We start from the raw sequence: 20961 nt of genomic DNA on the forward strand, positions 1-20961 counted from the left end.
TACCAGGAATCGAACCAGTTACAAACCGTTATCGCAAAATTCAACCAAGAGATACTGAATAAATAAAACAAGTTTTTAATTACGTTTACGACATAACGGAGTTATAAACTAGTGTTGGTACGACATTAAGATATTGTTTATTATTATTCAGTAACCATTATGCAAACAGTTATGCAACGTAGTAGTTTAGATAGAGAAGCCATACAAACATTATGTGCGGTCCGTTACTAACCACGTTAAGGAGTTACTATAGGCAGAGTTGTGTTTCGAGGTAGAAGTGTTTTGCGATAATGGTTTTTCCTATTTTTGCCATTGTGGTTATTCGTTTTTAAACGAGGAAAAATATGGTTATATGAAAACGAACAATCGTGATATTTATTATTTTACACTTCTATAGCTGTTGATGTGCAAAATAGTGTCACAAGTGTCTGTTTGACAATACCAATAAAGTGTGTTAAGTGAGTTTTTGCGATATAACACTTTAATAACATTAATTTTGACTAGTCAAAAATCTTCTAAGTATATAATATCATGGCCTCTAATGATTATGCAAATGTAGTGTTAATTAAATTCAATTTTTAAAGACTGTTTCGGCGTTACAAGTATTTTTCATTATATTAACAAAATATGTTAAAATCAAGGAAGAAAATGCTGCCACTGCCCAGATTGAGAATATTTATTCTCTGCGTGTTACTTTTATCATCATTATCAGTACTCTATTCACTATTACTTATGTTTGTTAAACATGGTCCAACTGTAGAAGAAGAAATGGAACAGGATGATACGAAAATGCTACCAGTACCAGTGTTCGTGAAAGAATCACACAAAAGGGGATCAAGAACACCGCCAGTACAGTTAGATTATGTAGTAGTGCATTTAGACTTTAAAGGAATGCCACCGAAGTTGAAATACTTAGAATCTCTATTAGTGACATTAAAAAGGCACGGCGTCAATGGTTTACTGATGGAGTATGAAGATATGTTCCCTTTCGAAGGAAAGCTAGCCAATTTGAGTATCGGTTATCATTATGAAAAGAATGAGGTAAGTGGTTGAGTACAGTGGATGCCCTAAAGTGTCCCATTTGTTACACATTTTATTATTCAATTCCTTTAAGATTGAAATTCGTGTTCTGTATTAAAGTTCTTTTAATACTTTATTCTTCATTTATTCAACTTAAGGCTAGACATGCAGCTGTAGCTCTAAGGGTCGAAACACAAACTGCGAGTCGACGCGATGCGAATTTGCAACCCAGAAAACTGCGACGTCAATTGGTGCGATGCGATTATGTGCGGCAAGACATCTCTCTGCCACGGTTCGGGTAACCATTCCCTCGACGATCATCAACCGTACTGAAAGTATTTTTTAAACTATGTAGCGACATGGATCGTAAAAAGCGTGTAGCACTGCTGTTATTGATAAGAAAGTATAGAAAAAAAAACACAAAGAAGATTCACATCTCAGGAATGCGCGATGCGAGCCATTCGCAAATTCTCGCGATGCGTCATGCGAGCTCGTAGATTTCTGCGATGCGACGTCGCATCCCAGTTTTATGTTTCGACCCTTAAACCACTGCGGGTTTATCCGTCGACAACGATTCGCTCTAACAAGTATTTTTATAGTTTGTTTTTACATTCACCTCTAACACATGAATCTTGAATGCACGCAAGCAATTCGTTCAGCAATTTAGGAATTACATAATCTAATTTTCGAATACCATACACATTATTCGTTAGTAGTAAGTATGGTAATGGTACTAATGATCAACATTTTAAGGGAAGTGTCTTTAAATTTGAACTAAGTTTTTGTTTTTAAACATATATCAATAGTGATTAGTTTACTTAACAGATATAATGCTCAAGAAAAATTATGCTGTATAGTCCATTTGTTTAGGTATTTAACTAAATGTAAACAATCTTAAGATGTATATTTAATGAAATATACATTTATAAATGATTTTTTCTAATCTTCAAATGAAAAATACAAATAATCAGCTTCATATGAAATTGCATGCCCATTTTTATGCCTATTGATTTGTAAAGTGTATGTTTCAATAAAAAGATGTATCGTATTGTTTAAATTTAGTTAAGTACCTATACAAATGGACTATGGCATGTTTAATAAAAAACCTATTATAATTATAACTAAAAAAACCTAAACTAGAATTTCTCTAAATCTCCAGTAAATCAAAAATCCACTAATAAATTTACCAGTAATCGACACTCACCAAGAGTGAACATCCAGTAACTGACACTTATTAGTATAACAAACGTGTTACTATGATAGAAAATTTTGTCCTAAATCTTATGAGAAATGAATTTTAAAAAAGATGTCGAGCATTGGTGCCACCACCTTATTTGTGGTTTTAAATTGAATGCACAGCTAATGACTGGTCAACCTCATGCAAAAAATGTCAAAAGAAGTCTTTTTAAGTAAATTATATAATATTATTACAAATAAATATATAAAATAAAAAACGAATGAATGAAATATTCTGTATTGCACATAAAATTACAATTAAAATACAATACAATAGCTTAAGTATAATAGTAGTAGTAGTAAGTCAATGTGCAATTGTTATGTAGCAATTTCTTCCAAGCAACCTTAGGATAGACATTTCGGATATGCAAAAGGGGTGCAACCAAAGAATATCATCATAAGTAAAGGAAAAAGTAAAATGAAGCATAAATGTAGGAAATAAATGAAGGGATAGTAGAGGACAGACGAAATTTAGGAGTTGAGGAAGTGATCCTTGACACGTTGTTTGAAGGAATCAAGAGAAGGGGATCGTTGAATCGATTCAGGGAGAGAATTCCACAATCTGATCTAAAGAGTTGGAATAAAAGTTAGAGGTATGAGAGGGCAAGTTAAGTAAGAGAGTATCAGAGGAGCGAAGGGGACGACAGAATGTAGAAGAGTGGAAAGTAAAGCGATCTTTAAGATAAGAAGGCGTAAAGGTATAGAACAGAATTGTGATAGAATAGAGAAAACCTACGTCTATACAACAAAATGCTAGTTTATTTTAATATTTTTCAAAAACAAAGGCACACAATCTGCGCGTACGTCCAAATATTCACTATTTATGATATATAAATTACAAATTCTGTATATGGCTAACTTCGTGCCAAATTTGGTTCTTCGAAGAGGTGGACAAAGTGGTTGGATATAGTATCGAGTGGTATCTATAAGTTGTCGTTTGCACTACAGAAACGTCTGTAGCTTCAAACGTTTCTGTCGTGCCAACGTTTAATTTATCGTCTAACGACTGTCGTTCTAGTACTTCCTGTGTCGTTCTAGACGTCAAAAAGTCGCGAACGAAAGTTAATTGTGTTATACAACACGTGAACAACTTCTTTAAATATACAAGTTGCGGCACTTGAAATTGCACGACTATTTATTGTCACTACATAATTGTAACGCGCCGTAACACTGTACAGCGTCACACTGAAGCTAACGCATCCCATCAGCGTGACCAATATCTAGCTGGTAGACTTATCCAATAGACCAAAGCATGTGTGGCCTGCGTTCAGGTAAAATGCCAGTATACACCGACACATCTACGGGACCCTTGTAAAAGCCCTAAAATCATTGTGAACGGTAAGGGTGCTGGACAAGTTACAAGCACATGGAACTTTTCAACTCATGTCTCAGGGTGAATGACCCACAGATCTTTGTGATTGAAGAACTTGAATGACGCTGCAAGTGTTATGGAGTACTAAGTCGTTAATTTAATTGCTATGTTATCTCTAATTTTTATTAACCGACTTCAAAAAAAGGAGGAGGTCTCAGTTCGACTGTATTTTTTTTTTGTGTATGTTACGCAAATACTTCTACGCGATTATTTAAAGGGAGTAACGGTAGTAGTGGTCTCATTTAAATTTGAAGAAAATATTCCACCTCTAAGGGTGGCGAATTAGGAGATGAATCTGGTTCATTGGATTTCACGCACTTTCCTTTAACTGATTGTAATAAAACTTAGCAATTGTAATTCCACAAACTTTACAATTATATGAACGTTGCCATTTTGTATTCTCATTTTTTCCTTCCGCTAAATATGCCGAGTATGTTATAACGGAGAAACCCATTTGTATTCTGTAAAAGAAGTATTATTCTTTGTTTTGTAAGTCACATAGAAAAAATGGAACATTTACCAACCTATTCTTGTATCATATTTGTTTGTCACAAGTATTTGATTGTTGATGTTACCGGCCATTCTCAAAACAGCAAATTTTTGCACGTGCGCGCCTTTCCTGTCCCACCATAACATCAAACAAAATCCTAAAAATATTTTTTTAAATAGTGACGGGACGAACAAGACGAACAAGAGCAGAAAGGAGGTCACGACCTAAAAACCCAATAGAAATACTTTTACAAGTACAGATATTAAAATAGCTGTACCGATTTTCACAAAATAGCAGACTCGATCTAATGGCCACTTGTGCAAACGACAACTTTTCTGTTTGTTTTATAACATCAAGTGACGGGACGAACAAGTCGTGCGTCTGATGATACGCCTGTCTATGACAGTTGCAGTGCCACTCAGAGCTTTAAATCGCAAAGATCTGAGGGGCACTGCCGCTGCGCCTATCACCCTGGGACATAAGTTGATAAGTCCCATGTGCCTGTAATTTCACCAGCACCCTTACCCTTCAAACCCGGAACGCAGTATTGCACATATTACCGCGGCGGTAAAAATAGGTAAGGTGGCAGTACTACCTTGGATGAGCTCTGTCAACCCACCTCCACTCTAATTCTTGTAACTCTATCAACTAATATTTTCTATAGAGTTACCAGAATTAAAGACGATATGGGTTATATATTATTAGTAAATTACATTTTTCAAGGAAATATGTTGTCGCTTATTGAAAAAAGCGAGCTATGAGGCCTTTATGTATGTATACTGGAGTATTTTTAAGCACTTCCACTTTATTTTTTAAGAAAATTATTCGTGTTCTAAGTACCGTAGTATTGATTACCGTAGCATGAAACTATAAAGAGTTTGAAATATTACATACGATTTTGCGTCATGACAAAGTATATATAAAGTATAATATATATGTTTGAACAAACAAATTATGATACAAACCAGACTTCTAAATAATTGGACTTCATAATCAAACGAATTAACAATACTTTTTTAAAATAATGGCGAAATCAGCGGCGATAACGTTCACAAATAATAAAATTTTATACCAGCGATAAAAATAGAGAAGGAAAAAGACGGATATAACAAAAGAAAAAGAGAAAACAGTTTCAGTTTGGGAAATAACTGTTACAAAGTTAACAAACCAATATAACCAAATTCGAAGCATAATAGAAAAAACTACAAGCAAAAATGACAACAGTTGAAGGAGGGGTTTTTTTTTATATAATATCAGATGACGGGACGAACAAGTCGTGCACCTGATGGTAAGCTACACGCCTGTTCATAACAGTTTTATATCGCAAAGATCTGAAAGACAGCAGTCGGATCACTGCGCCCGTCAGACTGCGACTTATGTCTCAGGATGACTCCTGAGACATAAGTTGACATATCCCATGTGCTTGTAATTTCACAATCCTGAAAGCAGTAGGTTCTGAAGAATGTGTTCACAATATAAGGAATTCCTTTGAATGTCCATCACCAATAAATGCGCGAAATATAGTAAGTTTACAGCGGTTTATGCGCGCTGTTAAAAAAGCCACAAAAATGTTCTTGGGGAGGAATTTTGCCAGCCATCTACTTGTTCTAGGAACTCTACAAATATGCATTCTTTAGACGAATGCTCGAAGTACTGTGTTTGCGTCAATTTGTTGACACCACGTCTGTCTATAATTTAATCGATTTTTTTGATACAGCTGCATTATTATATTTTATATTTTGCCACGTTTTTTCATAAATTTGTGGTAGATGTTTCAGTATGGCATAGATCTGAGGGGCACTACCACTGCGCCCGTCACATAAGTTAACAAGTCCCATGTGCCTGTAATTTCACTAGCACCCTACCCTTCACAGTACACACCCGGAACACAGTAATGCTAACATTACTGCTTGGCGGCAGAAATAGGTAAGGTGGCAGTACTACCTTGGACGAACATCTTGTCTTGAACACTTATAATATGTTTGTATCTTAATAACTCCAAAACTGCTTTGTCTATTCTAATGCCATTTAGACATTATAATAATTTAGCTGAGTTGTTCATATTTCAATGTTATTGGGTATATGTTAAGCGTTAAAAAAATGGCCACGGTAATTAGGCTAATATTAATAATAATTATTCGTTTATTTGCTTAAAACATGGTATAACAGAAGATGTTACAAGAGACAGTGCCACAAACATGTTTCGCATATAGGATTAAAATTAGGATTTAATGCCGGAAAAATAGTTTCATTTCCGATATGTCGTAATCGCGAAAACCTAAGAACTCCATATGTTTCGCATAAATTAATAGCATGCAAATGTCTAGTTACAAGTATAATGTCAAATATACTACCACAACACAAAAATAACAATTTTTAAAACATGTCAAATTGCAAATTAATTTGTCAAGAACATTGACTTACAGTCAAGATTGATAACCTTCAAGATAAAATTTTACCTCTTATTTCCTGTCAAATATTTCGTATAAGTCCATTGACTTACAATTAAGAAATATTTTATTTAACCACTTGTACAGCTTTGTTTTAAATGATTTTAAGTGTAATTTTTAATCTCAAGTGGAATTTTATTATATAAGTCAATATACATTTTTAAACAACTTTTACTGTATTTAGCCGTCATAGGAATAGTGTCAAGTACTAATATTCGGGTTTCGGCAGATTCTAGTATTCACATCACAGGCTTTCTTAAACAAATATGTCTGTTTTCGTACAAATATACAAAATTCGTATATATATATGGTAGTGGCAACAGACCAAGGCTCTGAAACAAGGGTATGCACGTTTCATTCGGGGGAATTCCACAAATTGCTCTAGTGCATATATTTAGTGTTACAAAATATTACAGTTACTTACTGAGAAAGTTCTGGAAAGGAAAACCTTCAATAGCATTGAATTTATTAACCTTCTTAATTTGTTTAATGGCCTGGGCTCTTGTCAGTTTAATGCTATCATTATTCAACAGCCCATACGCGTCCCACAGCAAGACACTGGTTTTATCTTGGATAGGGATTAGAGACAACCCATTCATTGCTCGGGGCTTGGGGAACAGCTTTGAAATCTTCTCCATTAATCAGGACATTTTTCTTCACCGTTAAATCAAGCGATATTTAAAAATAATAAAAAATTTAATAGAGAATTTAGGACCTTCTACGTAGAAAACAAGCATATTAGAAATAAAATTTAGTAGCAGTAGCGCTTCTTGTGAAAGAGTTCGTCCAGGGAAGTACTGCCACTTTACCTATTCCTGTCGTCAAACAGTAATGTGAGCGTTACTGTGTTTCGGTTTTGAAGGGTGCTGGTGAAATTACAGGTACATGGGACTTTAAACTTATGTGCCAGGGTGTCGGGCGCAGTGGCAGTGCCTCTCAGATCTTTGCGATTTAAAGCTCTTATTGGCAAGGCAACTGTTATGGACAGGTGTATCACTTCCCATTAGGCTCTCGATTTGTTCATCCTATTACTTATAGTCATAACAAATGAAACTATTTTTTCGTATCAGTATCTCTTATATTTGTTTTTTTCTAACAAACCAATGTTTTGGGCCCTTTACAACGCCTATGGTCACAGTTGAAATCAAAATCAAAATAATATTTATTTCATAGGTAAGCATTATTACAATTGAAATATTCACATTGGTTAAACTCTACCGATCATGAGAAGAATGAACAAGAAACTTATAGTTTCTATGTTCTATCTATGTATAGGTTGCTCTTTGCAAATAGACTATGTATATAAATAGATATATGTATATTTTCTCAAACATCGAGACTACCTTCAAAAGCTACTTAGAGGGTCACTACCACGGATTTTTGTCATTGAAGTACGCAGGAGTTTTTTTTTATAATATCGAATGACGGGAGGAACAAGTCGTGCACCTGATGGTAAGGTACACGCCTGTCCATAACAGTTGCAGTGCTTCTCATCTCTTTAAATCGCAAAAATCTGAGGCGCACTGCCACTGTGATCGTCACCCAGAGACGTAAGTTGACAATTCCCACGTACCTGCAATTTCACCAGCACCCGTATCCTTCAAAACTGGAATACAGAAATGCTGACATTATTGCTTGGCGGCAGAAATAGATAAGATGGCAGTAATTCCCTGGACAAACTCTTTCACAAGGAGCTCTACTGCTACCAAAGTTGTATGAATAACCTTTAGCATAAAGTTTTTGTTTCACTATAGTTTTAAACCTCGTGAATGGCAAATTTTGTATATCAACCGGAATCTTGTGACACTTTGTCTCGTAGGCGAAGGATGCTTCTTCTGGCTCAATATATATGCGCGTTCCATCATAAGGTGGATATTGACAAAATGTCTAAGATTGATCTGCTGGTGCCCACGCGTAAACCTTGGGGTGATGAGGGAGCGGTGGCCCCGCGCCACCGGCCGCGGCTCTAACGCAAGCCCGACACTCGTACGGTACATGCCGCAAACGCGCCTGCCGTTCACGCTAACATACTCACTCACATTGACATATTCGCTGATAGCGTTAAATATAAATGGGAGAATTATAAATTTAGAATTAGAATACTTTAGTACTATCGTAATTAAATAAATTTATAATTATCTGTAAGCGTAAGCACATGTAAGCGTGTTGGCTATTTAGCTGTAAGTTGCAATGTAAATGAATGAACAAATAAATAAATAAGAACGCGGTAGTAAGCATTTTTTCTAAATCAAATAGAATAATTAAGCGATGAGTAGAGAAAGAGCCTTAGCTCTGATATCAGTATAACAATAGGTACTATTATATTATAAAACACATCGTGCCGGTTCCGAACATGTTTTTACAGTCCTCCTTATTGTATTTTATCAATGTCATATAATAGTGCAACAATTTGTAAATATTGTTACGTTTGTATAAATGTTACAATCGATACCTCCTACGTATGTTGTTGTAAGTCAAAATATCACTTTTTTGCTTTTCAACTTAAATGATATCATTTTTATTTACATTACAAGTTACATATTTAAAAGTAATGAAATCACTTAGAGTTATGTTTACTTTCAAACACGGAACCTATACGTAAAAAACGATATATTTACGTGAAAAAGCAAAGAAACGGTATTTTGACTTACGACAACTTACGTGGGCGTGGGAGGTATCGATGACCTATATAAGTGATATGTGAGCACGACTGCGTTCCAATTTTGAACGGTAAGAGTACTGTTGAAATTATAGGCACATGGAACATGTCAACTTAAGTCTCGCGCAGTGGCCGATCTCTGAGATCTTTGCGATTTAAAGTTTTGCTGCTATTGACACGCGTTTCCCATATCATCAGGCGCACGACTTGTTCGTCGCGTCGTTTGGTATCGCAAACAAGTCATTATATACATAATTTTTTGTCGGTCCATTTGATGGAAGATAATAATCGCGAAGTATTAACATTCCGGAAATTTAAAATAATTTTTCTATACCTGTATATAATCAATCAATAATAATTTCATAAACCATATCACAAAGGCGCTCTTCTTAGTTCTGATTCAAAATTCTTATTATCTATGGTACTTGATTCTGAATTGAACAGTCTCAGTACAGAGTACTAAAAAAATCGACCTCAAAAGTACGTGGAATTACGTCTATTTGCTAAGTTCTATTGAAATATCGCCTAGTTCGCCACCATACAGGACTTGACACTGGAAATAATAAAAATCGGTTGTCACTACTCAAAGTATAATGAGAGAAAAACGCCTTGAATTGGAGAAATAGCAAAATCAACCATTAAAATAATTGCTCCTAAATTAAAGTATAGGCGCTATTTATAAAAATGAATCTTCATGCGGGAACAGCCACCCTTAGAGGTGGATGATTTTCTTCAAAATGAAATGGGACCACTATGGAATTACCCCTTTCCAACAAAAAAAGAATCATGAAAATCGCTTCACAAATGCCGCAAGCAAGAATTATCGTGTAACATATATACAAAAAAAAACATACAGTCGAATTGAGAACCGCCTCCTTTTTTAAAGTCCGTTAAAAATTAGTTCTATACACAGAACTATAATGAGTTTCAATAAAACAAAGTAGTATTCATGTTAATTGAAATACCAAATATGATGCTTCTGTACTGCCTCGTGAGTAATTAAATTGGGCTAAAGACCTTGCAATCGGGCTTCCTTTATAAATAAAAATAAAATTGATTCACAATTAAGCGATCCTTGACAATTTCTCTTCTATTTCTTTGATTTTTTGTTTTGTAGCGTTTGTTTGGCTTTTATTTGAGTTTGTTGTCATGGATTGTTAACAAAATGTACATTAAATATTGGTTTTTATTTTTTATTACTCGTAGAAAAAGTATTCTAAGCAATCATTACATAATTAGGTCGTAAACCACGACAAGAAGGCTTATAGCAGTTAGTGACGTAATTTGACTTCAAAGAGTTGTAAACCTTCTTTAACATGCTGATTTCATCGCTATGTTTTTATTTACCGTTAGCAAGAGGTATTGCTATTGACCTACCAACAAATAGACGACTGGTCTAAAGGTGTCCACAGACCGAACCCGCCGACCCGGCGACAGACGGTATGACAGCAGCATTCCTAACATTACTAAAACATTCCTTTATTTATCTATAGGCTCTCATAATAATCAATGTAACTAATCAATGTAACTCACGTAAACAATATATAAGTCGCATTGAAATTCTCATGCTGCAATGACCACGATTCAAACAATGGCAAGTATGTGAATATAAATAGAGTTCTAAATGATTTATTTATTTTTCAGCTGAGAAAATTCCTGCAAACTGCAGTGAGACTAGGATTTGAGATCATACCCCTTATACAGACTTTTGGTCATATGGAGTTTGTATTGAAGCTGAATGAATTCGCACATCTAAGAGAGAATCCTAACCGTCGGGATTCGATTTGCCCTAGCCAAGGTGAAAGTTTACAGTTGATCAAGGAAATGTTAACACAGGTACGTAAACGTAACGAAAAACTCATACCCATACCGTCGTAAACAAGTTATAAAAGAAAAACTTATTCCGTCGTAATCAAATTACAAAAGTAATTCCATACCGTCGTAATCAAATTGCAACTGGTGAAAATTATTTAGTAAAAAAAACAGTTTAGCAAAGTGTGGTTTAATTTTCGAAATTTCATATTTTGATGATCTTGGTGACACAGCTGTTACATCTATGGACGCTTGATATGGATTCGATTTCGTTTACGACGATGACCAGTTTCGATTCCTGATAGAAGCATTTTACGAAAACAAATTCTTCAAAATTACTACTGGTGTGGGTGTTTCGGACAGTGCCCGAGACACTCATGGTGCAGGTTATTATGTTGTTTGAAAACAGGTGACATAAACTGATATAAATATAAAACAATACAATACTTTATGTCATTTAGACATAAGACAATGGCATATATAAGATTCATTTTTCAATCGTAATTTTTGATAAGCGTGTCCTCAATAATCATTTCAGATAATACGTTGTTCCGTGCAGGTCTTAAACCACCACAATATTGCTATTGTGGTGGTGATATATAATTCTTGTGAATTATAACACTATGTAACATGATTTTAGTTTCTGGGTTATCAATATCGTTTTCTACGTAATTGGTTCTATTTGCAAAAACGTTGCTTTTGTGGTCATGACAACGAAAAGTTAAAATGTTTTTGTTTTTAACCGCATTCAAAAAAAGGAGGAGGTGCTCAATGAGACTGTTTTTTTTTGTATGTATGTTACGCGATAACTCCGCCATTTGTGAAGCGATTCTGATGATTCTTTTTTTGTAGTAAAGAGGATACCTCGGAAGTGGTTCCATTTAAATTTGAAGAAAATATTCGACCTCTAAGGGTGGTAAACTAGGGGATGAATGACTTTTGAGGTCGGTTTTATTAATACTCTGTAAAGATGGTTTTTTTTTTTTAATTTTCGCGTTTCTATTTATTTGAAGACAAAAAGGAAACATTATATTTCAAATGAAGAAAATATTTCAAACAAAGTTCTATAAATTTATGGCAAGGAATCCATAGTCGATTTCGTCGCCTTGCTTTCTGAAACTCGTATCATAAAGCACAAGTTACTAAAATGCAAGAAATGGATTGTGTATACAAAATTGGCAGGCTTATTTCACATCTCATTTCCTTCATATTCACACACTGGCTTTTACCTATTCCTAAAGTAACGCATCCAAATTAACACCTTTTATGAGAAATTTAAAATAAATAAAAAGTTTTGCCTCTCCTGAATAATCACTCTTTATAAGATACGAGTTTGAGAAAGTACGGCATCGATTTGTTTGGGTACTTACATTGACTTACAATTATATGGACGTCGGGTCCGCGCTAAAAAGTGTCCGAACTTATAGGACGTTAAAATCGTATAGAGGGCGTCATTCACGCTTTAGTCTTCGTTTGTTCGACTGACAGCGAAGCAAGCAAAATTAGACAGTACTCCGATGACATTACAATTTAAATTCAACGTTTTAGCTTTTTCATATTCCTTTACATGTCACTACGTTTAAATAGGTTGACTTGGGTCATTTTTTTCGTGGTTTTTGTATTAGACCCGTCGTCCATTTATTTGTAAGTCAATGGGTACTTAAATAAATGTAAACAATCTTGAGACGTCTATTTAATGAAATATACATTTATAAAATGATTTTTAATTACCTTCAAATACAAAATACAAATACTTAGCTTCGTACGCAAATTGCATGCCTATTTTTATATCTATCGATTTGTAATGTCCATGTTTCAATCAGTGACCTACCAACAAATGGACGTCGGGTTCGAGCGAAAAAGTGTCAATCGCGCAACAGCCTTTGTTGTCAATCATGCAGTACTATATAATAATAACTTGTAAAAATTACTGCAGTCAAGTGTAAAAACAGGATTTTGTAGCATATTTTCACTAAACAAATAATTGTGTTATCATAGTTATCATTTAAAAGTCTTATTTTGTACAATTTTATAGTATTTAATTTATATATAAATGAATCGTAAATATAAATTACAAAAGCACACAAAATAATCAAATAGCTAACTGTCCTTTTTCTACACATCGCATGCGCAAAAGATGGAAAGAGACCCATTACGTCAATTTCAAGAAACTTATAAAAACTTCTTGGCCATTTTCATTTGTTCGAACCACAAGCGATTGAAATATTTAGAACAAAGAAACTATACAGTCGCTTTGATTTTAATCTTATTTTGATTGAAATGGTTTTTTATTAAACCTTAGCAATAAAACAAAATATTGTTTTATTCGTTTTACCGACGATTACCTATCAGAAGTCGGAAACTATATTTGCCCGAAATAACGTTAGCTCGAATTTCCATAATGTTAAATTTTTTTAGGAATATTACAAAACAAAAACTAATTTTGTCTTTGTGAAAAGCATCACAAGTACTTGAAAACGTAACGGTTTTATTATAAATCGGTTTTCGAAATTACGGATGTTTGAGATTATGTTTAGTTGGAATATCGGTACATTTCTTATAGTACACGCTTATTTTGACATTTATAATATTTCTGTATGTATCTGCCCAACTCTATTATTTCTTTATGTAAATTTGTACAAAATTCGACATAATAATTATATAAAAATTAATTAATATTTACAACAAAGACTGCTCCATTACTCTTGTGTTCAAGTAATTTTTAGTCGAAGCTAAATACGTATATGGTGGTGCATTTTGTAAGTATCCAGTAGAAGCTGAATATCGATGCCTTACTTTCTCAAACTCGTATCTCATAATAGAGTGATCATTCAGTAGATGGCAAAACTTTCTATTTATTTTAAATTTCTTATCAAGGGTGTTAATTTGGACGCATTACTTTAAAAATAGGTAAAAGCCAGTGTGTGAATATGAAGGAAATGCGAGGAGACATCAGCCTGCAAAATTTGTATATGCGTTTTTTCATTTCAGTTACTTTGTGCGAAACGAATTTGAGAAAGCAAAGCGACGCTACAGTGTTTTTGGGCCCTTAAATTGTTGCAAGCAAAATTAGGCAGGACTGCAATGATATTACAATTTATATTAAATGTTTTAGTCTTTTTTATGTTTCGTCTCATGTCACCTTCATGTCACTACGTTTGTATAGGTTAACTTCGAACATTTTATTTGTAGTTTTTGTATTAGACCCTTAGAAGATGGAAAAAAAAAAGGAAATTAAACCCGACGTCTATTTGTTGCTAAGTCAATGGTTTCAATAAAAAGATGTATCAAGATTGTTTACATTTAGTTATGTTCCTGAACAAATAGACTACAGAAATGTGTCGATATGCGAGATTATTTAAATACCATTATGTAGATATGTAAATAGGCAGCTATGTAGAGTAATACCACTGTGACAGCCAAAGCAACGTTTCTGGGGTATAGCTACTTTCTTCTACAAACTTGGTGCTCAATTTTATTTTATGTAACATCATGTGACGGGACGAACAAGTCGTGCGCCTGATAGTAAGCTAGACGCATATCCATAACAGTTACAGTGCCACTCAGAGCTTTAAATCGCAAAGATCTGAGAGGCATTGCCACTGTGCCCGTCACCCTGTGACGTAAGTTGACAAGTCCCTTGTGCCTGTAATTTTACCAGCACCCTTACCCTTCAAAACCGGAACACAGTAATGCTGACATTACTGCCTGGCGGCAGAAACAGGAAGGGTGCTATTATACAATTATAATAATAACGCAATAATAATAACACACACACTCATAGCCCCGCACTATGGAAACGTTGTATCGCGGATGCTATGGACACATACATAGACAACCACATTTGACAAATCACACCCAAACTCACGAGAGAAATATTTCTCCCGACACGGGAATCGAATCCGGGACCTCTGCGTGGCAGTGTGGTGACCGTTCCACGGGCTGTTCCGACATCCGTCCGAAACCATTACTGTCAAATAAGTAATACTCGACCAAACATAATACTCTAATATTTCATCAATTGTTTTCAAAAATGGCGGATGAAAGCAGACACCGTGCAAGCTCTAGGACGCTTGACGGTTTAATGGGCTAATATCATAATATAGTAAATCTATGGTTTTTACAGAGGTTAAGGCTAATATCATAGAGTTTTGTCTGTTCCGGAGGCACGTTGATTCCGCAATACGCAACATTGACTTTATTACTTTAATTGTTTTATTTTCTTGCCATATACAGGTCATTCAATTTCACAAAGAAATTGTTCCTTTGAAACACATCCATATTGGCTGCGACGAAGTATATGAGATGAATAAATGCAACTTTTGCAAGAATAGACATCTCTCCAAATTGTAAGTAATTTTATGCAATAATAAGTAATATACAGCATTATGATTGCTTAATTTTTTTTCTAAAATCTACCTTATTTATCATTATAGGGAACTCTACCTGAAGCACGTGTTAAAAGTAGCTGACATTATAAAACATCTCTCTCACAATACAACTGTACTTATTTGGAACGATATACTTCTAGAGACAAACAAAGAGTTCTGGAATACAACTGAACACATTAACAATATAGAAGTAGTTTACTGGCACTACAAACCAAACATATACCTATCACACTCTGCCTTATATATACAACACAAAGTTTTCCCAAACATATGGATAGCTTCAGCTTTTAAAGGGGCTGATGGTATAAATTCACTCCTTCCAAATATATCTAATAGAGCGTTAAATACTATGAGCTGGATGACCCAAATTCTAGATTATCGATTTGGAGGAGAAAGCACAGTATACAATTTCAAAGGAATCTTCCTGACTGGCTGGTCCAGATATAATCATTTTGCATCTGTATGTGATCTCCTCGTACCCTCAATACCAAGTTTACTATTTGATTTACAAATTGTCAACCAATTCAGGCATGGAGTTGACGTGAAAGACATGGATAAAGATAACATTCGATTTATTAATGGAAATATACAGAAACGAGTAAAACATGACTTATCATGTGATGTCAATTCAAAAAGGACATTTGATTTTACATCGTGCAAGTTCGAAGGTTCGGAATTGTATAGTGTACTTAGCAATTTCGCAACATTAATGAATAACATAACTGTTCACGTCAATACTATACTCACACAACGTGATAGGGGAAAAACATTTAAGGATTGGTGTAGCAGAAATTACGAAGAAATAAATAACTTTAGATCTATATTGCCGCCTCTCTTAACTCCTTATTATGAACAGAGACTAATCAATGAATATGTTCATATAAAATGGTTAGAAGCAAAACACAAAATGTCTATTTGCTCTCTACCAAAATTTAGAAAAAATGGTAACTATCATTACAGATAATTTTAATGACTAGAAACATTGACTTACAATTATATGGACGTCGGGTCCGCGCTAAAAAGTGTCCGCACTTGTAAGGCGCTAAAATCGTATACAGAGCGCGACACTCCGCTTTAGTCGTCATTTGTTCTACGGACAGCGCGATACTGCGATGACATAACAATTTAAATTTCGAATAGGTTGACTTGGGACATTTTTTTCGTGGTTTTTGTATTAGACCCGTCGTCCATTTATTTGTAAGTCAATGACTAGAAACCATAGATTTAGTATATAGAAACTATCACAAAAGAATAACAAAACAGAAAGAAATCTCTATCAAGTCACCTTGTCTAGTCTGGTCTATGCTTTACAAATTTGACATTGAAATTTGTAAAGCATAGATGACACTAAGTTGTCAAGAATGTTTCAAAGTTTATTCATTGGGGTCAAGCTGTGAGAAATAAAATTAGGGAATTATGATTTGTATTGTAATAATAATATATGAAATATAAAATTATTAACTAGTGATCAATATCTTTTATTCATCAAGAATAATTCTCATTAAATGCCTAATAAATGAAAAAACACCAAAATATTTTCTATTGCTTTTTCGATATCAGTTTTAGTTAAATATAATGTCGAAATTCCCAAAGAAAGTACAACCTCTACGTAAAGCAATTATCATTTGCATTATTGTAGTAGCCACTTTATCAGCCCGTTATTTCACTTCTAATGCAATTACTAAGAGTGACCTGAACAAGTTAAACGTAATCACAAAAATGAACCTGAAGAACTCTGCCATAAATGAATCCAACCGTGGGGAAATGAAATCATCACCGATAAACTTGGATTATGTAGTAGTGCATTTAGATTTGAAAGGAATACCTCCAAAGTTGAGCTACTTGAAGTCCCTGCTGGCAACGTTGAAAAGAAACGGCGTCAATGGCTTGCTGATGGAATACGAGGACACGTTTCCTTATGAAGGAACATTGGCCAATTTGAGCGTTGCTCATCATTATACGAAGGATGAGGTGCGTCCATTGTCACAGTATATTTATGTAAACTTTTAGATATTAACAAATAAAACTTTGTCACTTGGTTATGATATGCCATTGTAAAGACTTCATTTTTCAAATGAAGAAACCTGCAATTTTGTAATTACAGGTTTCCTACCACGGTATGAGTTTTTGTTTTCCCGATATTTTGGAACGATGACACGCTCCATGGTCGCGAGTTGACTGGAAAGCGGCAGATGACTGCTTTGGGAGCAGACATATCTGTCTACCCTTTACTGTACTGTCTATACTCAAACCATGGTAAGAAACCTGTAAGTAGTTATAATCATTTATAATTACCACGAACGACCGTATTACCGTTCAAAAGCATTATCCGATGGGACGCGATATTAAGCGTCCGATGTTATTTGTATGACATGGCTTTTATTCAAGACAGATGTCTCGTGTTCAAGTTCCTATCACATTGTTCCAGTAAGAATATAGAATTTTTCGTGCAAAATGGCTTACTAGGTCTTATTGAGTTTCACCTCTAATGAGATAGTTTGATTTTACAGTTAAAAACATTTCTGCAAGTAGCTGCAACATCTGGATTAGAAATCATACCTCTGGTACAGACTTTTGGGCAAATGCAATATGTACTCAAACATGAGGAGTTTCAGCATTTGAGGGAAAACCCTGCACGCCCTGACACGATTTGCCCTAGCCAAAACGGAAGCTTCGAACTGATTAAAGAAATATTGACACAGGTCCGTATACTTCATTACTGAAAGCAGATAGCAGCTTTTTCCATACGTAGGTGAACTTTCAGGTTACATTATGTTCTAACAATAGGTCCAGATCAAACAATAGGTTTCAAAGTTTCCCTCTGAAAGTCAAATGCCTATGCAAAACTACAATAGGCTGCAAATATGAGTCAAGTTTTCTGTAAACGGAATGAAACTCCGGAAATTTTGTATTCGTCATCGTCATCATTCAACCATACGACGGCCTCTGCTCGACGACGCGCACATAGGCCTGAGCTAACGATCGCCACGACGATCGGTCCTGCACTGCCCGCATCCATCGGCTTCCCGCGACCTTTACCAGATCCTCGTCGGTCCACCTGGTGGGGGCCTACCCACTGAGCGTCGTCCGGTGCGCGGTCGCCATTGAAGAACCTTTCCGCCCCAATGGCCTTCGGTTCTTTTAGCTATCTGCCCCGCCCACTGCTACTTCATCTGAGCAATTTTTCAGCTATGTCGGTTACCTTAGTTTTTCTAAGGATTTCCTCATTTCTGATTCTATCACGTAGGGAAATAGCATTGCTCTTGTATTTGTTAGAAATTACAATTTTAATAGATACATATTGTACTGATTTCAAAACTTTTGTCAGATAAACATTGTGTTAGTTTTTCCCCGCTAGGTTCCTTCATTTTAGACCTAAGGATCCCTATAGTCACACCAAGTTTTTTCTTATTATACGAGCAGGCTTTACCACCTCTTAATTCGTGATTTATACTCTGCAGGTTCTCGGATTTCACCAGTCAATCGCTCCATTGAAACACGTGCATATTGGTGGCAATAAAATATCGGTATTAAACGAGTGCGCATTCTGTACTAAAAGAAAACTGTCCCATGCGTAAGTAATTTTGTGAACGTTAGAAACTAACTGATAAGAAAGACTTCACGGACGTAGATGTATACTTTGGTCTGACGTAAGAACACTCTGAAAATCAAAGTTAGTCAATCAGCAATACAAGTTCTCAAATGGTGCATTAATTAACTTAAAAGATATTAAGTTCTTTCTGCCCATTGGGGATGTAACTATTTTAACTATCGTGAAGGCGGACAACTGGAATCTTGAATCTAGTACAGAGCACGAGAAGTTGGTTTGTTTAATATTAACATATCTGGTTTAGATCCAAAGAAAAAGTTTCAATGTCAGCTTAAAATATGTTACAAGCAGATTTCACGACGCAATTTGAAAAAAAATCGAAGCAAGGACAATATGTATCCTCCTGGTCCTACTAGCACTGTATGCTGAAAAACTTACTAGGTCATCTGATCAGGACCACAAATTAACATGCTGAATATTGCCTGTTGATTTAAGGTTGGCCTATGCTATGTTCCGCTTCTACATTTATGTGGTTTACAGATTTGGTATGAAATTCCCTGCCTGCAGATTTGTTCCCTGTGCACTTTAACTTATAGGCATTATTATAAGTGTACGTACTCCATCGTTGACGTCATCGTTTCCCATTAGGTGATATGGAGTTGAAATACGCACTTGTTTCGTCTATAAAAAAAAGAAAAAATACTTATGTCAGTTATGTAATTACTTTTTAATCTGTATGGTACTGCTTTTTATGTTTGATTGAATTAGTCATTCACATAACCTCTTGATTTACTAGTTAGCACTATTTATCGTTGCAGGGAGCTCTTCATGAACTACGTGGTAAAAGTCGCTGATATGGTAAAAAATATCGCACCCGAATCAACCACTCTTGTATGGTGGGACATGATTCAATCTATGAGTAATTCTTTAAATAACTATACAGGGCGCTACGACTACATAGACGTGGTATACTGGTGTTACACTCCCAAAGTAAATATACCACTTGAACTTCTATATAACGTACATAAGAAATTTGCGAACACATGGATAGCTTCGGCATATAAAGGCGTCGATGAACCAAATTCAAATTTACCGAACATCGTTCACAGAGCCTTAAATACTTTGAGCTGGATGAAGAAAGTTTTAGATTATAATTCAAAAAAAACAAACACAGGACACCATTTGAAAGGAATCTTCTTGACGGGTTGGTCGCACCGTCGTCTTATCGAACCTATTTGTAATTTACTCGTGCCCTCGATACCGTGCCTACTCATCGATTTAACAATCATAAACCAATTCAAGAATAAAGTTATTAATGTAAATGTTGATTATTCTAGAGTAATGAATGATGTAGCAAATTATATAAAAATTACATTAAATTGTGATCACAATATCGACTTTACAAACGATTTGACATTCTGCAAATTTGAAGGATATGAATTGTACACTGTAATGTACAACTACGACGAAATTTTGAAAAGAATAAACCACGATATTCAGGAGTTACATCATTATGTAAATGTAAGACCAAATGTAAAAATAGGCAATAGCGGCACTATAAAACTACAAGATCTTCAGGCTTGGTGTAAAGTTATAGAAGCTGAAATACATAATTTTACAGACGCATTCAAGTCATCTATGGCTCCTTATTATGAAAAGACTGTTATTGAGGAATACATCGACGATAAATCTATAGAAGCAAATATGATAATTTATTTGTGCGACACTTCATATTGGTAAATACCACTGGGTAGTCTAAATTGTTGCATTAAAATAAATATTAAAATTATTTATTTTAATTACTTTTTTACTGTACTCAAACTATAACCAGGAAGTAGTATCCGCTGTCTATACACATTAATAAATGTTTTTATAAGATGCATACTTTAATACCATGACATACAGAAATTTAAGGGATTTTACGTATTATCGTAAAACCTAAGCTAAAATGGTAATGCTTATAAAAAATATTCTTCGTATA

The 20961-nt window shown here is 34.8% G+C and overlaps 1 protein-coding gene across 1 annotated transcript; it reads left to right on the forward strand.

Moving 5' to 3' along the window:
* The first annotated feature begins 312 nt into the window (after positions 1-312).
* Positions 313-20720, forward strand: LOC113232595. Its single transcript, XM_026467364.1, has 8 exons — positions 313-1041; positions 10872-11063; positions 15276-15388; positions 15476-16374; positions 17070-17401; positions 17941-18132; positions 18892-19004; positions 19799-20720. Exons 1-8 carry the CDS (start codon positions 628-630, stop codon positions 20718-20720), a joined length of 3177 nt encoding a protein of 1058 aa, XP_026323149.1. The 5' UTR covers positions 313-627.
* The last annotated feature ends 241 nt before the right edge of the window (positions 20721-20961 follow it).

Source organism: Hyposmocoma kahamanoa, unplaced genomic scaffold, assembly GCF_003589595.1.
Source record: "Hyposmocoma kahamanoa isolate Upper Pololo Valley unplaced genomic scaffold, ASM358959v1 76, whole genome shotgun sequence".
Lineage (NCBI taxonomy): Eukaryota > Metazoa > Arthropoda > Insecta > Lepidoptera > Cosmopterigidae > Hyposmocoma > Hyposmocoma kahamanoa.

Excerpts from the sequence above, each read along its gene's own strand:
- LOC113232595 (XM_026467364.1), top strand. The coding sequence starts at position 628 with ATGTTAAAATCAAGGAAGAAAATGCTGCCACTGCCCAGATTGAGAATA. Across the intron at positions 1,042-10,871 it reads ATCATTATGAAAAGAATGAG|CTGAGAAAATTCCTGCAAAC; the intron begins GTAAGTGGTTGA and ends TTTATTTTTCAG. Across the intron at positions 11,064-15,275 it reads TCAAGGAAATGTTAACACAG|GTCATTCAATTTCACAAAGA; the intron begins GTACGTAAACGT and ends TGCCATATACAG.